At 44.9% G+C, this 14136-nt stretch overlaps 1 protein-coding gene across 1 annotated transcript in view; it reads right to left on the bottom strand.

Annotated features, from left to right (window-relative positions):
- Nucleotides 1-4422: 4422 nt before the first annotated feature.
- The window catches only part of LOC149983615 (dynamin-1-like), a 44775-nt gene continuing 35061 nt past the window's right edge, over nt 4423-14136 (bottom strand). Inside the window, exons 11-17 of the mRNA XM_090236711.1 lie at nt 13536-13622; nt 13320-13390; nt 12841-12892; nt 11440-11454; nt 9525-9557; nt 9066-9179; nt 4423-4527 (exon numbers count right to left, since the gene is read on the bottom strand). Of these exons, the coding sequence (XP_090092837.1) occupies nt 4423-4527; nt 9066-9179; nt 9525-9557; nt 11440-11454; nt 12841-12892; nt 13320-13390; nt 13536-13622 (477 nt within the window). The remainder of the gene's footprint in view (nt 4528-9065; nt 9180-9524; nt 9558-11439; nt 11455-12840; nt 12893-13319; nt 13391-13535; nt 13623-14136) is intronic.

Below are 14136 nucleotides of genomic sequence, written 5' to 3'. Positions count from 1 at the left end.
ACAGACCCAGACAGAGGAGGGAGAACAGAAAAATGGAAAATAAGAGCTCCTCCTCTTTCCTCTCTTTTCTCTCTCTCTCTCTCTCTGTCTCTCTCTTTTGCCTCCATCTCCCTCTCTCTCTCCTTCCCTCTCGCCAGGGATACTTTGGTGACCATTCGTCTGCCACGTCAAGCCTGCTGCTAGTCCTCGCTCTACCCCTCAGCGGGAATTCTCTCGCACTGAGGAAAGAGCCTCTGGACAGCGCTGTTACAACCTCCAGCATCTCTGTTCCAATGGACTGCCATGGCCAAACAACAGGAGGCTACCTGAATGCAACATTTTCTCTCCTGTCAGAGGAGAGAAGTAGAGGGGAGAGGGAGACAGGGAGTTGGAAGGTGAAAAAGTGGTAAGATTCAACTTGGTTGAGATAACAAAGATCATCAACTGGCAAAGGAGACTTCTCTCCCAAGAGATGCCACAAGGTGAACGACAGAGAAAGGAGGAAAAGAGGAGCTGGAGAGCGAGAGTCTATAGACCAACCCATCTAGAACCCTCAAAACGGACTAGGTATCTCTTCTATCCTCTGTGTCTTCTCTGTGATTAGTGACTGTGAAAGAATGATGGGCTCTAGACTGATGTGTTTGTGGGAGGACATGGTTATGAAAAGTTGGGTATGAACCACTATCTATGCTGACTGTGTGTTTCTACCGGTAAGTCTGTTAGTGGTTTTGACCGCCTGGTGACTGTTTCCTGACAGTAGTACTACAGATGGCAGTGTCATCACCAAACCAACTTTAGTCTAAGACCAGAGTTCTTCGTTCGGTTCATTTCTAACTGATTCATTTCTAATGTGTAGTGGAAAAGACGGATTGTAAATGTCAATTTTACCTCAACACTTTAGATTAATGAGGGCATACAACCTCCAATCTGGTCAGCTAAGACACTGTCTGTGTGTGTGTGTGTGTGTGTGTGTGTGTGTGTGTGTGTGTGTGTGTGTGTGTGTGTGTGTGTGTGTGTGTGTGTGTGTGTGTGTGTGTGTGTGTGTGTAAAAAATATATATATATAATTTGTGAGACTATCGACACACCGCACAATTAAAAATCCTCTCCTCTGTGACTCATGGCTTGGAATGTCTCTCTCTCTCTTGCTCTCTCTGCCCCTCTCTCTCTGCCTCTTTATCTCTGCCCCTCTCTCTCTTCCTCTTTCTCTCTGCCTCTCTCTCTCCCTCGCTCGCTCCCTCTGCCTTTGTTTCTCTGCCTCTCTCTCACTCTCTGTATCTCTATTCCTACTTATCTCTCTCTCCCTACCTCACTCTCTCTCTCTCTCTCTCTCTCTCTCTGCAGAACACAGGCATGAATGCTCAGGCTGCCAATCACAACCCATCACTCCATAACCTCAGCATTTTATTATATTTCTCTCTCTCTCTCCTCCAGGCAAGACCCCTCCTCCTTTCTCCACTGGGCAGAAATCCCTCTTCTCTCCTGAGCCCACAGATTCGGTCAAATAACTATTTTGGGTACAGTGCAGATATATGTGAGTATATGTACATGTGTTCAATGTGGACTGTGCAGTGTGTGTGTGTTCAGTGCAGTATTTGTGAGTGTTTATATATATTTAGCTCCTTTACCCCCCCCCCCCCCCCCCCCCCCCCCCCCCCCCTTGTGGACCGGCAGCCCGCCCCGCCTGCCCAGTGTTCAGACTACCTGTTCAGGAACTAGTGGTTGTACAGTAGTCTGCACATTGGTTAGGCTGGGTGGGGAAGCGCGAGAATCAGGACACTGAGAGACAGCTAACCAGTGGGCAACAGCAGCCAGAAAGACCATGGCACCACTCTGGGAAAGCCTGGCACAGTCGTAAATATCAGACCCACAGGCTCAACCACAGAAGCAGGCCATGCCCAACTAAATGCCTGTCTTAATACTGTTCCATGTGTTCTGTTGTGTTGAGTTCCTCCATTGATGGGCAAATGTTGTTTTTTAAAATATATAAAGAAATGCACCCGATATAAGAGTGAAGACTGATCATGTAGCTTTTTACTCGTAAAACAGTCAAAGATTCATATGGACGTTATAATGTTTCATTACGGTTTTAGCTATTGGTGATGCATTTGAGTTGATGACTAACTGTATGTCCTGAGAAGTTGAAATAAAGTTTTTTGAAGAACATTCTGGGCTTACTTGGTGTCTTTACTGGGTTAAGAAGTCTGCCATGGAGATACTTCTCTACTCCTAACCAAGTCAGCTTCTGTAAATATTGTCATGAGCAAGAATTAAAACAACAGATTTTAACATTGAATAAGACTGTCCATTTTATAGATATATTGTCTATGGTTGAATGGGAATCACTGGTATTGGTAATGAACATAGATATATTCAAGATGGCTTCTTCTGCTGGAGTGGTTATATTTGTATGAAGAACCAACATATTCCAACCACAGGAGGATGACCAAGACACAGGAATAGGAATGACCATAGAGTGTTAACCCAAAGCATTCCTGTTGCTCTACACTAAACCGAAGCTTACAATTAAGTCACTGCCTGAGCTACATAAAGAAGTGGTGGTTCTAACCTCGAGCCGACCAATGCGCAGAAGACAGGCAAAAAGACAACATCTAAAATCACTGACATGAAGAAGGAAAATATCAAAAGGATGTCTATGCTTTTGTTTGCTTTTCCTACGATAGGCTTATGTCTCTTGTAAATAGTATATACACTCTAACTGGCAACATTACATACTGTATGATGTCATGTGACCATTTTGTTTTTGGCTAGACTGACCTAAAAGAGAAGGGGGAATAGTTCTGTCTTTCACTCTCTCTCACACACACACACACATATGTACAGAGAGAGTTGACTCATTCACACGATATCCCGACTCTCAGATTCAACCAGAGGAATGAAAACCACACAGCAACATGTTTCCACTTAACAGTCTGCTGTAGAGCGCAACTGCTTTTTATGAGATGCAGTGCCTGAGACACACACACACACACACATTCATGAACATACACACACATTCATGGATGCACAAACACATGCAAACCACAAATACGCACACACACATTCATGGAAATATGCACACATACACACACCATATACACGTCTGCAAACACACACACGCACACACACAGGCAAACATACACACACCACACATACACACTCACAAACGGCACATAGCCATAAGCAGACAGATGTGCCGAGGAACACACGTTTTGGTGAGTGCTCTTGAGAGCGAGCGCCTCCTATTTCCCCCCAGGTTATTTACAGCTCAGATCTCCAGTTGATAGTCTTTTACGGTAGCTTTACAATAGGACCGAGCTGCAAGGAGACCAAGGAGACCCCCCCCCCCCCCCACACACACACACACACACACACAGGGGTCTGCAGTGACATCCAGTGTGGAGGGTCTCACAGCAGCTCGATGACGATTATAGCATCCTTGAAAGCTCACATTATGTTGTGTGTGTGTGTGTGTGTGTGTGTGTGTGTGTGTGTGTGTGTGTGTGTGTGTGTGTGTGTGTGTGTGTGTGTGTGTGTGTGTGTGCGTGCGTGCGTGCGTTCGTACGTGCGTGTGTGCGTGTGTGCGTGCGTGCGTGTGTGTGTGTGCATGCGTGTGTGCATGCATGTGTGTGCGTGCGTGCGTGCGTGTGTGCGTGCGTGCGTGTGTGCGTGCGTGCGTGCGTGTGTGATTGATCAGAAATACAGTTTAGACATTGTTAATGTTAATGTTGTAAATGACTATTGTAGCTGGAAACGGCAGATTTTTTATATCTACATAGGTATAAAACTCTCAGCGGTCCATTATCAGCAACCATCACTCCTGTGTTCCAATGGCACGTTGTGTTAGCTAATCCAAGTTTATCATTTTAAAAGGCTAATTGATCATTAGAAAACCCTTTTGCAATTATGTTAGCACAGCTGAAAACTTGTCCTGATTAATTAAAGAAGAAATAAAACTGGCCTTCTTTAGACTAGTTGAGTATCTGGAGCATCAGCATTTGTGGGTTGGATTACAGGCTCAAAATGAACAGAAACAAAGCACTTTCTTCTGAAACTTGTCAGTCTATTCTTGTTCTGAGAAATTAAGGCTATTCCATGTGAGAAATTGTCAAGAAACTGAAGATCTGGTACAATGCTGTGTACTACTCCCTTCACAGAACAGCGCAAACTGTCTCTAACCAGAATAGAAAGAGGAGTGGGAGGCCCTGGTGCACAACTGAGCAAGATGACAAGTACATTAGAGTGTCTAGTTTGAGAAACAGACGCCTCACTTGTCAATTGGCAGTTTAATTAAATAGTACTCGCAAAACATCAGTCTCAACGTCAACAGTGAAGAGGCCACTCCGGGATACTGGCCTTCTAAGTGACCCAAAAACTTTTGAACGGTAGTGTATATAATTGCTGTACAGACAGTGGGGGCCAGTGAGATTCATGGGCTTGGTGTTTACTCATGCTTTTGAGGGTTTCTCTTCATCCACTTCTTCTCTGGTTTGAGAGGCTTTGGGGAGTTCTGGGCTCCAGGGCTGCTTGATTCAAAGCCCTGGCATGTCTGGTAATACAAACCAGATCCCCTAACCCCCTAGACCCTACCCTGTGCCAAAACTGGGGGTAGTTGAAGGTTATTATTAGTGTCTGGATGTGGAGGTGTGGTGTGTGTGTGTATGTGTGTGTATGTGTGTGTGTGTGTGTGTGTGTGTGTGTGTGTGTGTGTGTGTGTGTGTGTGTGTGTGTGTGTGTGTGTGTGTGTGTGTACGTGTGTGTGTGTACGTGTGTGTGTGTACGTGTGTGTGTGTGCGCGCGCTGTGGTATCTTATGAAATGATGGGAGGATATGGTCAAGGCTATGGTCCTGCTTCAGCAGTAGGCATTGTGTCCTGTGCTGCCAGAACAAGGTAGGGGTTCACAATGATGAGAAGCTAGCTAGTCAAATTTGAAACGGGAACATTTTTGTAAAGCTCTGTACGTGTGTCAGTGGGGATGGTCATGTGTATGAATGAATGGACAAAGGCTATTCAACTAAATAGTGTACATTACATATGCTAGGTTTGAGTGTGTGTGTATGTTAGCCAGTGTGGGCCCGGAGTGTGTGTCGCCCCAGAGTATGCTTTAGTGTGTGACTGAGTGTATACAAATTAAAGCATGTCCACTTTACTTGGACAAAGGCATGGAAATGTTTCTGTTCCCTGCTCATTAAACCACATTAGTCCCTCCTCTGAGCATGGAAATGTTTCTGTTCCCTGCTCATTAAACCACATTAGTCCCTCCTCTGAGCATGGAAATGTTTCTGTTCCCTGCTCATTAAACCACATTAGTCCCTCCTCTGAGCATGGAAATGTTTCTGTTCCCTGCTCATTAAACCACATTAGTCCCTCCTCTGAGCATGGAAATGTTTCTGTTCCCTGCTCATTAAACCACATTAGTCCCTCCTCTGAGCATGGAACTGTTTCTGTTCCCTGCTCATTAAACCACATTAGTCCCTCCTCTGAGCATGGAAATGTTTCTGTTCCCTGCTCATTAAACCACATTAGTCCCTCCTCTGAGCATGGAAATGTTTCTGTTCCCTGCTCATTAAACCACATTAGTCCCTCCTCTGAGCATGGAAATGTTTCTGTTCCCTGCTCATTAAACCACATTAGTCCCTCCTCTGAGCATGGAAATGTTTCTGTTCCCTGCTCATTAAACCACATTAGTCCCTCCTCTGAGCATGGAAATGTTTCTGTTCCCTGCTCATTAAACCACATTAGTCCCTCCTCTGAGCATGGAAATGTTTCTGTTCCCTGCTCATTAAACCACATTAGTCCCTCCTCTGAGCATGGAAATGTTTCTGTTCCCTGCTCATTAAACCACATTAGTCCCTCCTCTGAGCATGGAAATGTTTCTGTTCCCTGCTCATTAAACCACATTAGTCCCTCCTCTGAGCATGGAAATGTTTCTGTTCCCTGCTCATTAAACCACATTAGTCCCTCCTCTGAGCATGGAAATGTTTCTGTTCCCTGCTCATTAAACCACATTAGTCCCTCCTCTGAGCATGGAAATGTTTCTGTTCCCTGCTCATTAAACCACATTAGTCCCTCCTCTGAGCATGGAAATGTTTCTGTTCCCTGCTCATTAAACCACATTAGTCCCTCCTCTGAGCATGGAAATGTTTCTGTTCCCTGCTCATTAAACCACATTAGTCCCTCCTCTGAGCATGGAAATGTTTCTGTTCCCTGCTCATTAAACCACATTAGTCCCTCCTCTGAGCATGGAAATGTTTCTGTTCCCTGCTCATTAAACCACATTAGTCCCTCCTCTGAGCATGGAAATGTTTCTGTTCCCTGCTCATTAAACCACATTAGTCCCTCCTCTGAGCATGGAAATGTTTCTGTTCCCTGCTCATTAAACCACATTAGTCCCTCCTCTGAGCATGGAAATGTTTCTGTTCCCTGCTCATTAAACCACATTAGTCCCTCCTCTGAGCATGGAAATGTTTCTGTTCCCTGCTCATTAAACCACATTAGTCCCTCCTCTGAGCATGGAAATGTTTCTGTTCCCTGCTCATTAAACCACATTAGTCCCTCCTCTGAGCATGGAAATGTTTCTGTTCCCTGCTCATTAAACCACATTAGTCCCTCCTCTGAGCATGGAAATGTTTCTGTTCCCTGCTCATTAAACCACATTAGTCCCTCCTCTGAGCATGGAAATGTTTCTGTTCCCTGCTCATTAAACCACATTAGTCCCTCCTCTGAGCATGGAAATGTTTCTGTTCCCTGCTCATTAAACCACATTAGTCCCTCCTCTGAGCATGGAAATGTTTCTGTTCCCTGCTCATTAAACCACATTAGTCCCTCCTCTGAGCATGGAAATGTTTCTGTTCCCTGCTCATTAAACCACATTAGTCCCTCCTCTGAGCATGGAAATGTTTCTGTTCCCTGCTCATTAAACCACATTAGTCCCTCCTCTGAGCATGGAAATGTTTCTGTTCCCTGCTCATTAAACCACATTAGTCCCTCCTCTGAGCATGGAAATGTTTCTGTTCCCTGCTCATTAAACCACATTAGTCCCTCCTCTGAGCATGGAAATGTTTCTGTTCCCTGCTCATTAAACCACATTAGTCCCTCCTCTGAGCATGGAAATGTTTCTGTTCCCTGCTCATTAAACCACATTAGTCCCTCCTCTGAGCATGGAAATGTTTCTGTTCCCTGCTCATTAAACCACATTAGTCCCTCCTCTGAGCATGGAAATGTTTCTGTTCCCTGCTCATTAAACCACATTAGTCCCTCCTCTGAGCATGGAAATGTTTCTGTTCCCTGCTCATTAAACCACATTAGTCCCTCCTCTGAGCATGGAAATGTTTCTGTTCCCTGCTCATTAAACCACATTAGTCCCTCCTCTGAGCATGGAAATGTTTCTGTTCCCTGCTCATTAAACCACATTAGTCCCTCCTCTGAGCATGGAAATGTTTCTGTTCCCTGCTCATTAAACCACATTAGTCCCTCCTCTGAGCTGGAGTAGCGGTGCTATATTAGTTTTGAGTCCCCGTGTTCTGAGAGACTGCCATTTTCAAATAAATACACGTGGGGCAATGCCGACGGGACAGGGGGACGGACGGAGGGTAAAGGCAGAGAGAGGGGTTCCTGCCCTCTATGTGGTTTGGTTATTTGCAGCAGGGCTCTGGGGATGGGACTTTTGTTCAGCAAGAGATGAAAGGAAGACCACAGCATCCCTCGCTCTTTCTCTCTCTCTCCGTCCCACATGGTCCTTGTTACTGTGGCCCTAACCAGCTAACCAGAGACACTCCTCCCCTCCCTCTTCTACTTTGCAGCCAATTCCCTCCCTTTCTCTTCCCCCTTTCCCCCATCGTCTCTAGCGCCCTTTGAAATAGAATATGTTTATGAGAAGCAGCCCTGGCCTAAGTCTTGAAGGGGAACATGCAGGCCAGCCCTAACAGTGTGTTGTGTGTGTACATGTGTGTGTAATTGGGAACACACTCAGGGCAGGGCTCTGGTATGCACATGTGGGTGCCAGCTTTAGTGTCTGACATGCTGGGGGGCCCTGTCTCACTTTGAACAGACTCCTCTCCTACTACACCTAGCCCTACAATACCCCCACCCTCTCTACTTCCTCTAATTGCCCTCCCCCTCCCCCCCCACACACACACACAAACTTCCCTTGGCCCATCTCATTACCTTTAGTGTGTTAAAGAACAGACTCTCTGATATATAGAAAAATGATGGTCACCCTTTAATTGGATAGTCCAGATTTTCCATCTGTAGATGCTTTACAGATGGTCATACTATAAACAAAACTACCTGCTGACAAGAAAATGCTTGCAAGGTTACTGTTAGGGTTAGGTTTAGAATAAGGGTTAAGGTTAGGTTTCGGGTTAAGGTTAAGGTTAGGGTTAGGGTTAGGATAAGGTTTAAGGTCATGGTTCGTAGATAGTTAGTTGAAATGTGAAATATGGTTTGTAGAGCGTCTACAGATGGACTATCCAAATAAAGAGGTACCCTAATTATCATATAAACACACACACACACACACACAATGATGTCAGTTAGTCAGCGGAGTGGCTGTGGCTAACTCTTAATAAAGCTACAACGGATTCTGGGATTGTCTTTGACCAATCTGACCTGGCTCAAACCTTGTCAGGTTCTATTAACAAGCACAATTCACTGTTGTTAAGAAACAATGGAAAATAATCGTTGAATCTCCTTGGCAGCACGTCTCGAAGTAAAACATACGTAAAGTATCCAACAGAAGTAATTCCATCACTGGTTTTGGAAACAACAATCCATAGTCACACATGAAAGAGTTGGCGTTAAAATGAGACACATCGCTGTCGGGTGACGTGTCAAGTGCAGGCGCCAACAGCTCAATGAGAGCAGTAAAGACCAGCATTTTAGTTGTCTTCAATTGTCATTTCATCCAACACAATACAGCCAATGAAAATGTATTTATTAAGTCATTTTATGAGAAACCTGTGTATGTGAGGTCCTTCTTATTGTGACAGAATTGGTAAATAAGCAAATGAGGTACCTGCATAAAATCTCTCTAGTATGAAATCTTTGCTTTTAAACCCAGTGTGTAGGTACAACCATAGCCTCACCTCATCGTCCTTGTACCAGGACAGGGACTCAGCGGTCAGGACGAACCAGTACTCCTTTGCTCCTCCCTTCATGATGCCAATGTTGTTGATGGTCAGCCAGCCCTTCCTGATCACCTGAGAGAGAGAAGGATAGAGGGAGGGAGGGAGGGAGAGAGAGGAAAGAAAAACAGATTCAGAAAGGCAGGCAAACACAAAGCTAGCCTTCTGAATCCCCTCACAACTGCACTTCCTCCATCATGACATTGTGTTAGTAAGTCCTGTGTATGTATGGCATGTGTGGTATCCTCTCACTACTGCCCCTAGTGGACAATGTGAGTCACTGCAGGGGACACAACACGGGACAAATGGGACCGGCTCAATGGGCCTTTCTATTAGCATCAAACACAACTATCATTGTGATTCTATCAGTGTCTCTCCCATAACATAAACATGTAATGCATATTGTGCCTCTGTATTTACCTTAAACCGATCATTAACTGCTCCTCTCTCCGGCTGAATGGGGATGTGGAGAGAACATTACACAGCTATGCCACGTACGGAGCACAGAGCATAGGCCATTCGTAATGCACAGGGGCAGGCAGCACACTGGCATATTTGCACATTGGCACACTGGCTGGCTAGAGTGGGGTACAGCGAGGGCAAGGCAGGCAGGGACAAAGGGGGACAAAGAGCCATATGGGGCTGTAGGGCCGCTTTCAAACCAAAACTCATGCAGCACATATGCTGATGCATCTTTGTGTCGAGGTTGCCCACGGAATGCGTCGTTGTGTGGTGTGGTGATGGTGGGGGGAGGGGGGGATTATCAGCTGGTTATTAACTGACAGATGCCTGGTCATGGTGTGTCATGTCAAAACTTCCACCTTATCTGTTTTTTCAAACTTTTCTGTTGGACAGTGCAACCAACTGCTTAGTTGACCCTTCCACCAAGGCATTGTTAGTCTTTATATTGCATCATATTGGGTGGTTTGAATGCCCTAGGTGGGTAGAAAGGTAGGTCAATAAAAGATACCAGGAGAGGCTGTTGGTCAAAGCAGCTGGAGGAGAGCAGAACTAAATGCAGCCGGCTAAACAGGAAAACATATGCCCTTTATTTGTTATTTTACCAGGTAAGTTGACTGAGAACACGTTCTCATTTACAGCAACAACCTGGGGAATAGTTACAGGGGAGAGGAGGAGGATGAATGAGCCAATTGTAAACTGGGGATTATTAGGTGACCATGATGGTTTGAGGGCCAGATTGGGAATTTAGCCAGGACACCAGGGTTAACACCCCTACTCTTACGATAAGTGCCATGGGATCTTTAATGACCTCAGAGAGTCAGGACACCCGTTTAACGTCCCATCTGAAAGACGGCACCCTACACAGGGCAGTGGGATATTGGGATATTTCTTAGACCAGAGGAAAGAGTGCCTCCTACTGGCCCTCCAACACCACTTCCAGCAGCATCTGGTCTCCCATCCAGGGACTAACCAGGACCAACCCTGCTTAGCTTCGGAAGCAAGCCAGCAGTGGTATGCAGGGTGGTATGCTGCTGGCAAAGACCAGTTAGGGTAGGGTAGAGTAGAGTAGAGTAGAGTAGAGTAGAGTAGAGTAGAGTAGAGTAGAGTAGAGTAGAGTAGAGTAGAGTAGAGTAGAGTAGAGTAGAGTAGAGTAGAGTAGAGTAGAGTAGAGTAGAGTAGATAACGAGTGTGAGAGAGATGTGGGCTTTGGAGAACTGGTCTTAAATAGAGAAGGCAGCAGGCAGCACACCCCTCTAAAGCTAAAGCCTCCATCTCTCTGCGAGCTGTTGTCATTGGAGAACACATGGCTGCCTTCTTTATCTGGTGTCAAGCTAAGGCTGGGGGGGCGACGAGCAATCACTCAGCCAAGGAAAATGAGGCTCGATTGTGAGGCCACGGCTGTGAAATGTAACGTCTCCAAATGGTGCCGTTTCTATGGGAGAGAGAAAAGTCTGCACATAAAAATATGTTGTGCATTAAGGAACCTGGAGGCCTATCTGGTCTTAACCCCTCTGTGTTCTGTCTATGTCTGGGGGTGTATTGTAAAATAATGGTTCATGCTATTTTTTTTACTCATGCTGGTTTCTAATAGGAGATGAGCAGTGCTAGCTGAGCATGTTTCTGTTGTGTTGGATGGGAGCACTGCCTGGAGGAGGGAGGCAGCTGAGGAAAGAAGCAAATGCCCAGAGAGCTCCCTAGCTACCTACCCATCTACAGTTATGGGAGGCTCTCTCCACACACACATTCTAACAAACACACACACACACACACAAGGAAACCAACACATTCTAACACACACAAACACATAAAAACAAGCACGCACACTAACACACACTCACACATGCTAACACACACGCACACACACACTACTCACCATAATCTCATCCTGCTAAAGTAGAATAGTTGTAGCAGGAGAGGTGAAGAAAAAGACACAAGAGAAATCACTCAGAAGAAACAGAGCAGAACAGAAATAGAGTGGGAACACTAGACAGTTAAAACACAGAGTACTAAATAACAAACAGGCTAATGAACAACCAGGCTAATGAACAAGCAGCCTAAATAACAACCTGGCTAAAGAACAACCAGGCTAATGAACAAACAGGCTAATGAACAAACAGGCTAATGAACAAACAGGCTAATGAACAAACAGGCTAATGAACAAACAGGCTAAAGAACAAGCAGCCTAAATAACAACCAGGCTAATGAACAACCAGGCTAATGAACAACCAGGCAAAGAACAAGCAGCCTAAATAACAACTTGGCTAATGAACAACCAGGCTAAAGAACAAACAGTCTAAAGAACAAGCAGCCTAAATAACAACCTGGCTAATGAACAACCAGGCTAAAGAACAAACAGGCTAAAGAACAAGCAGCCTAAATAACAACCTGGCTAATGAACAACCAAGCTAATGAACATCCATGCTTAAGAACAACCAGGCTAAAGAACAAGCAGCCTAAATAACAACCTGGCTAATGAACAACCAGGCTAATGAACAACCAGGCTAAAGAACAACCATGCTAAAGAACAAGCAGCCTAAATAACAACCTGGCTAATGAACAACCAGGCTAAAGAACAACCTGACTAATGAGCAACCAGGCTAAAGAACAAACAGGCCAATGAACAAGCAGGCTAATGAACAAGCAGGCTAAAGAACAAACAGGCTAATGAACAAACAGGCTTAATAACAACCAAGCCAAAGAACAAACATGCTAATGAACAACCAGGCTAAAGAACAACCAGGCTAATGAACAAACAGGCTAAAGAACAACCATGCTAATGAACAACCAGGCTAAAGAACAACCAGGTTAATGAACAACCAGGCTAAAGAAGAACCTGGCTAATGAACAACCAGGCTAAAGAACAACCAGGCTAATGAACAAACAGGCCAATGAACAAACAGGCTAAAGAACAACCAGGCTAATGAACAAACAGGCTAATTAACAAACCGGCTAATGAACAAACATGCTAATGAACAACCAGGCTAATGCACAACCAGGCTAAAGAAGAACCAGGCTAAAGAACAAACAGGCTAAAGAATAACCAGGCTAAAGAACAACCATGCTAAAGAACACAGAAGAAGAGAACAAGTGGAGAAATAGTTTAAACACTCAAAACTGTTCTCAGTTGGAACTATAATCTGTCTTGTGAACAGCTCGATGTAGACCTTGCATCTAGGAACATTGTTACAATATTTTGCGAACAGCCCATGAGGCAAGTCTTAATGAATGTAATGGAAGACTATGTGCTGTAGGTGCCTTCATGTGCCTATAGTACCTTACTGCCAGTTTGCTTCTTCTGAGCCACCTGGCTGCTCCTCTGCTGGGCACTACAGGGGATGAAAACATCACAATCATGGGCTACATAGGTACACACGCATAAACAAAGGATTCAGTAGTAAGAGCCTGTAGGTCAGGGTCCCCAGACTGTACTGTGTCTATATTGGGATGTTTGTTCTAATCCACTGTATCAGAACAGAGGTCAAGATCAACACCCTGACCTTGACTACCTGGAATTTTGACCTTTGACCCTAGATATCATTTATTTTACCTCCTCTTTCATATGAGCCCATAAGTTTTGTATGGAAAATTTTGGGGTCCCCTTTTACCAAAGTATCGCCTCTCGAGGCGAGAACCCCTAAAATGTTATAATTCATTTTTGGTCGTAGGCGAAAGGTTTTTATATATTCTCGAGCCTAATTGGATTCCGAACGCGCCGATATCAAATTTATACCCGTCGGTTAGGGTGACACTCACTTTGCAAAGCCAATGAAGTCCTCATGGTTGGTGTTCATGTAGGCCAGCTCAATGTCAATCAGCAGCATCACCTGGATGGTGGGACATGTACACATTATATAGAGTTATTAAACATGAGACTTTGGATTGGGAATATAGTGTGTTATAGTGTGTTATAGTGTGTGTGTGTGTGTGTGTGTGTGTGTGTGTGTGTGTGTGTGTGTGTGTGTGTGTCACCTGGTCCTTGGTGCGGCTCTCGCGGTCTCGGATATGCTGGGTGACAATCTTCTCCATCTCCTCCCTCAGCATGGGGTACTGAGCCAGCTGTGGGTACAGGACAGCACAGGGCACACAGTGTGGGTAGGGAGGCTCAGCTCAGATACAGGCCAGACACAAAGCATAGCCAACTCAGTCAACACACCCAAACACCCACACTCACTGAAGCACACTGCACTAATGGCACAGAAACACACAGACATAGACAGACAGACACACACACACAGACACACTTATCAAATACAGTACACACACCTCACAAGAGCACATCACAGACTCTGCCCTAGTCACAAAAGGTTCAACAATTTACATTAATCAGTGTTAATGTTGGCTGTTATTAGTGTGTATATCTTTCCACAAGGGGTTAATAAATGTAAAGAAAGTAAATGAATAGTGCAAAGTCTGTAATACTGTCATAACACATGAATTAGTATTTTGCCCAAACAATAGTCTACTTAAGCAACAAGGCCAGAGAGGGTGTGGTATATGTTTAGCTGTGGTATATTGGCTATATATCACAAACCCCCGAGGTGCCTTATTACTATTATAAACTGTTTAGCAA

Source organism: Oncorhynchus mykiss, chromosome 5 (genome assembly GCF_057628025.1).
Source record: "Oncorhynchus mykiss isolate SJ-2025 chromosome 5, ASM5762802v1, whole genome shotgun sequence".
In the NCBI taxonomy this organism is placed as follows: Eukaryota; Metazoa; Chordata; class Actinopteri; order Salmoniformes; family Salmonidae; genus Oncorhynchus; species Oncorhynchus mykiss.
This window is presented reverse-complemented; position numbering and strand designations above follow the sequence as displayed.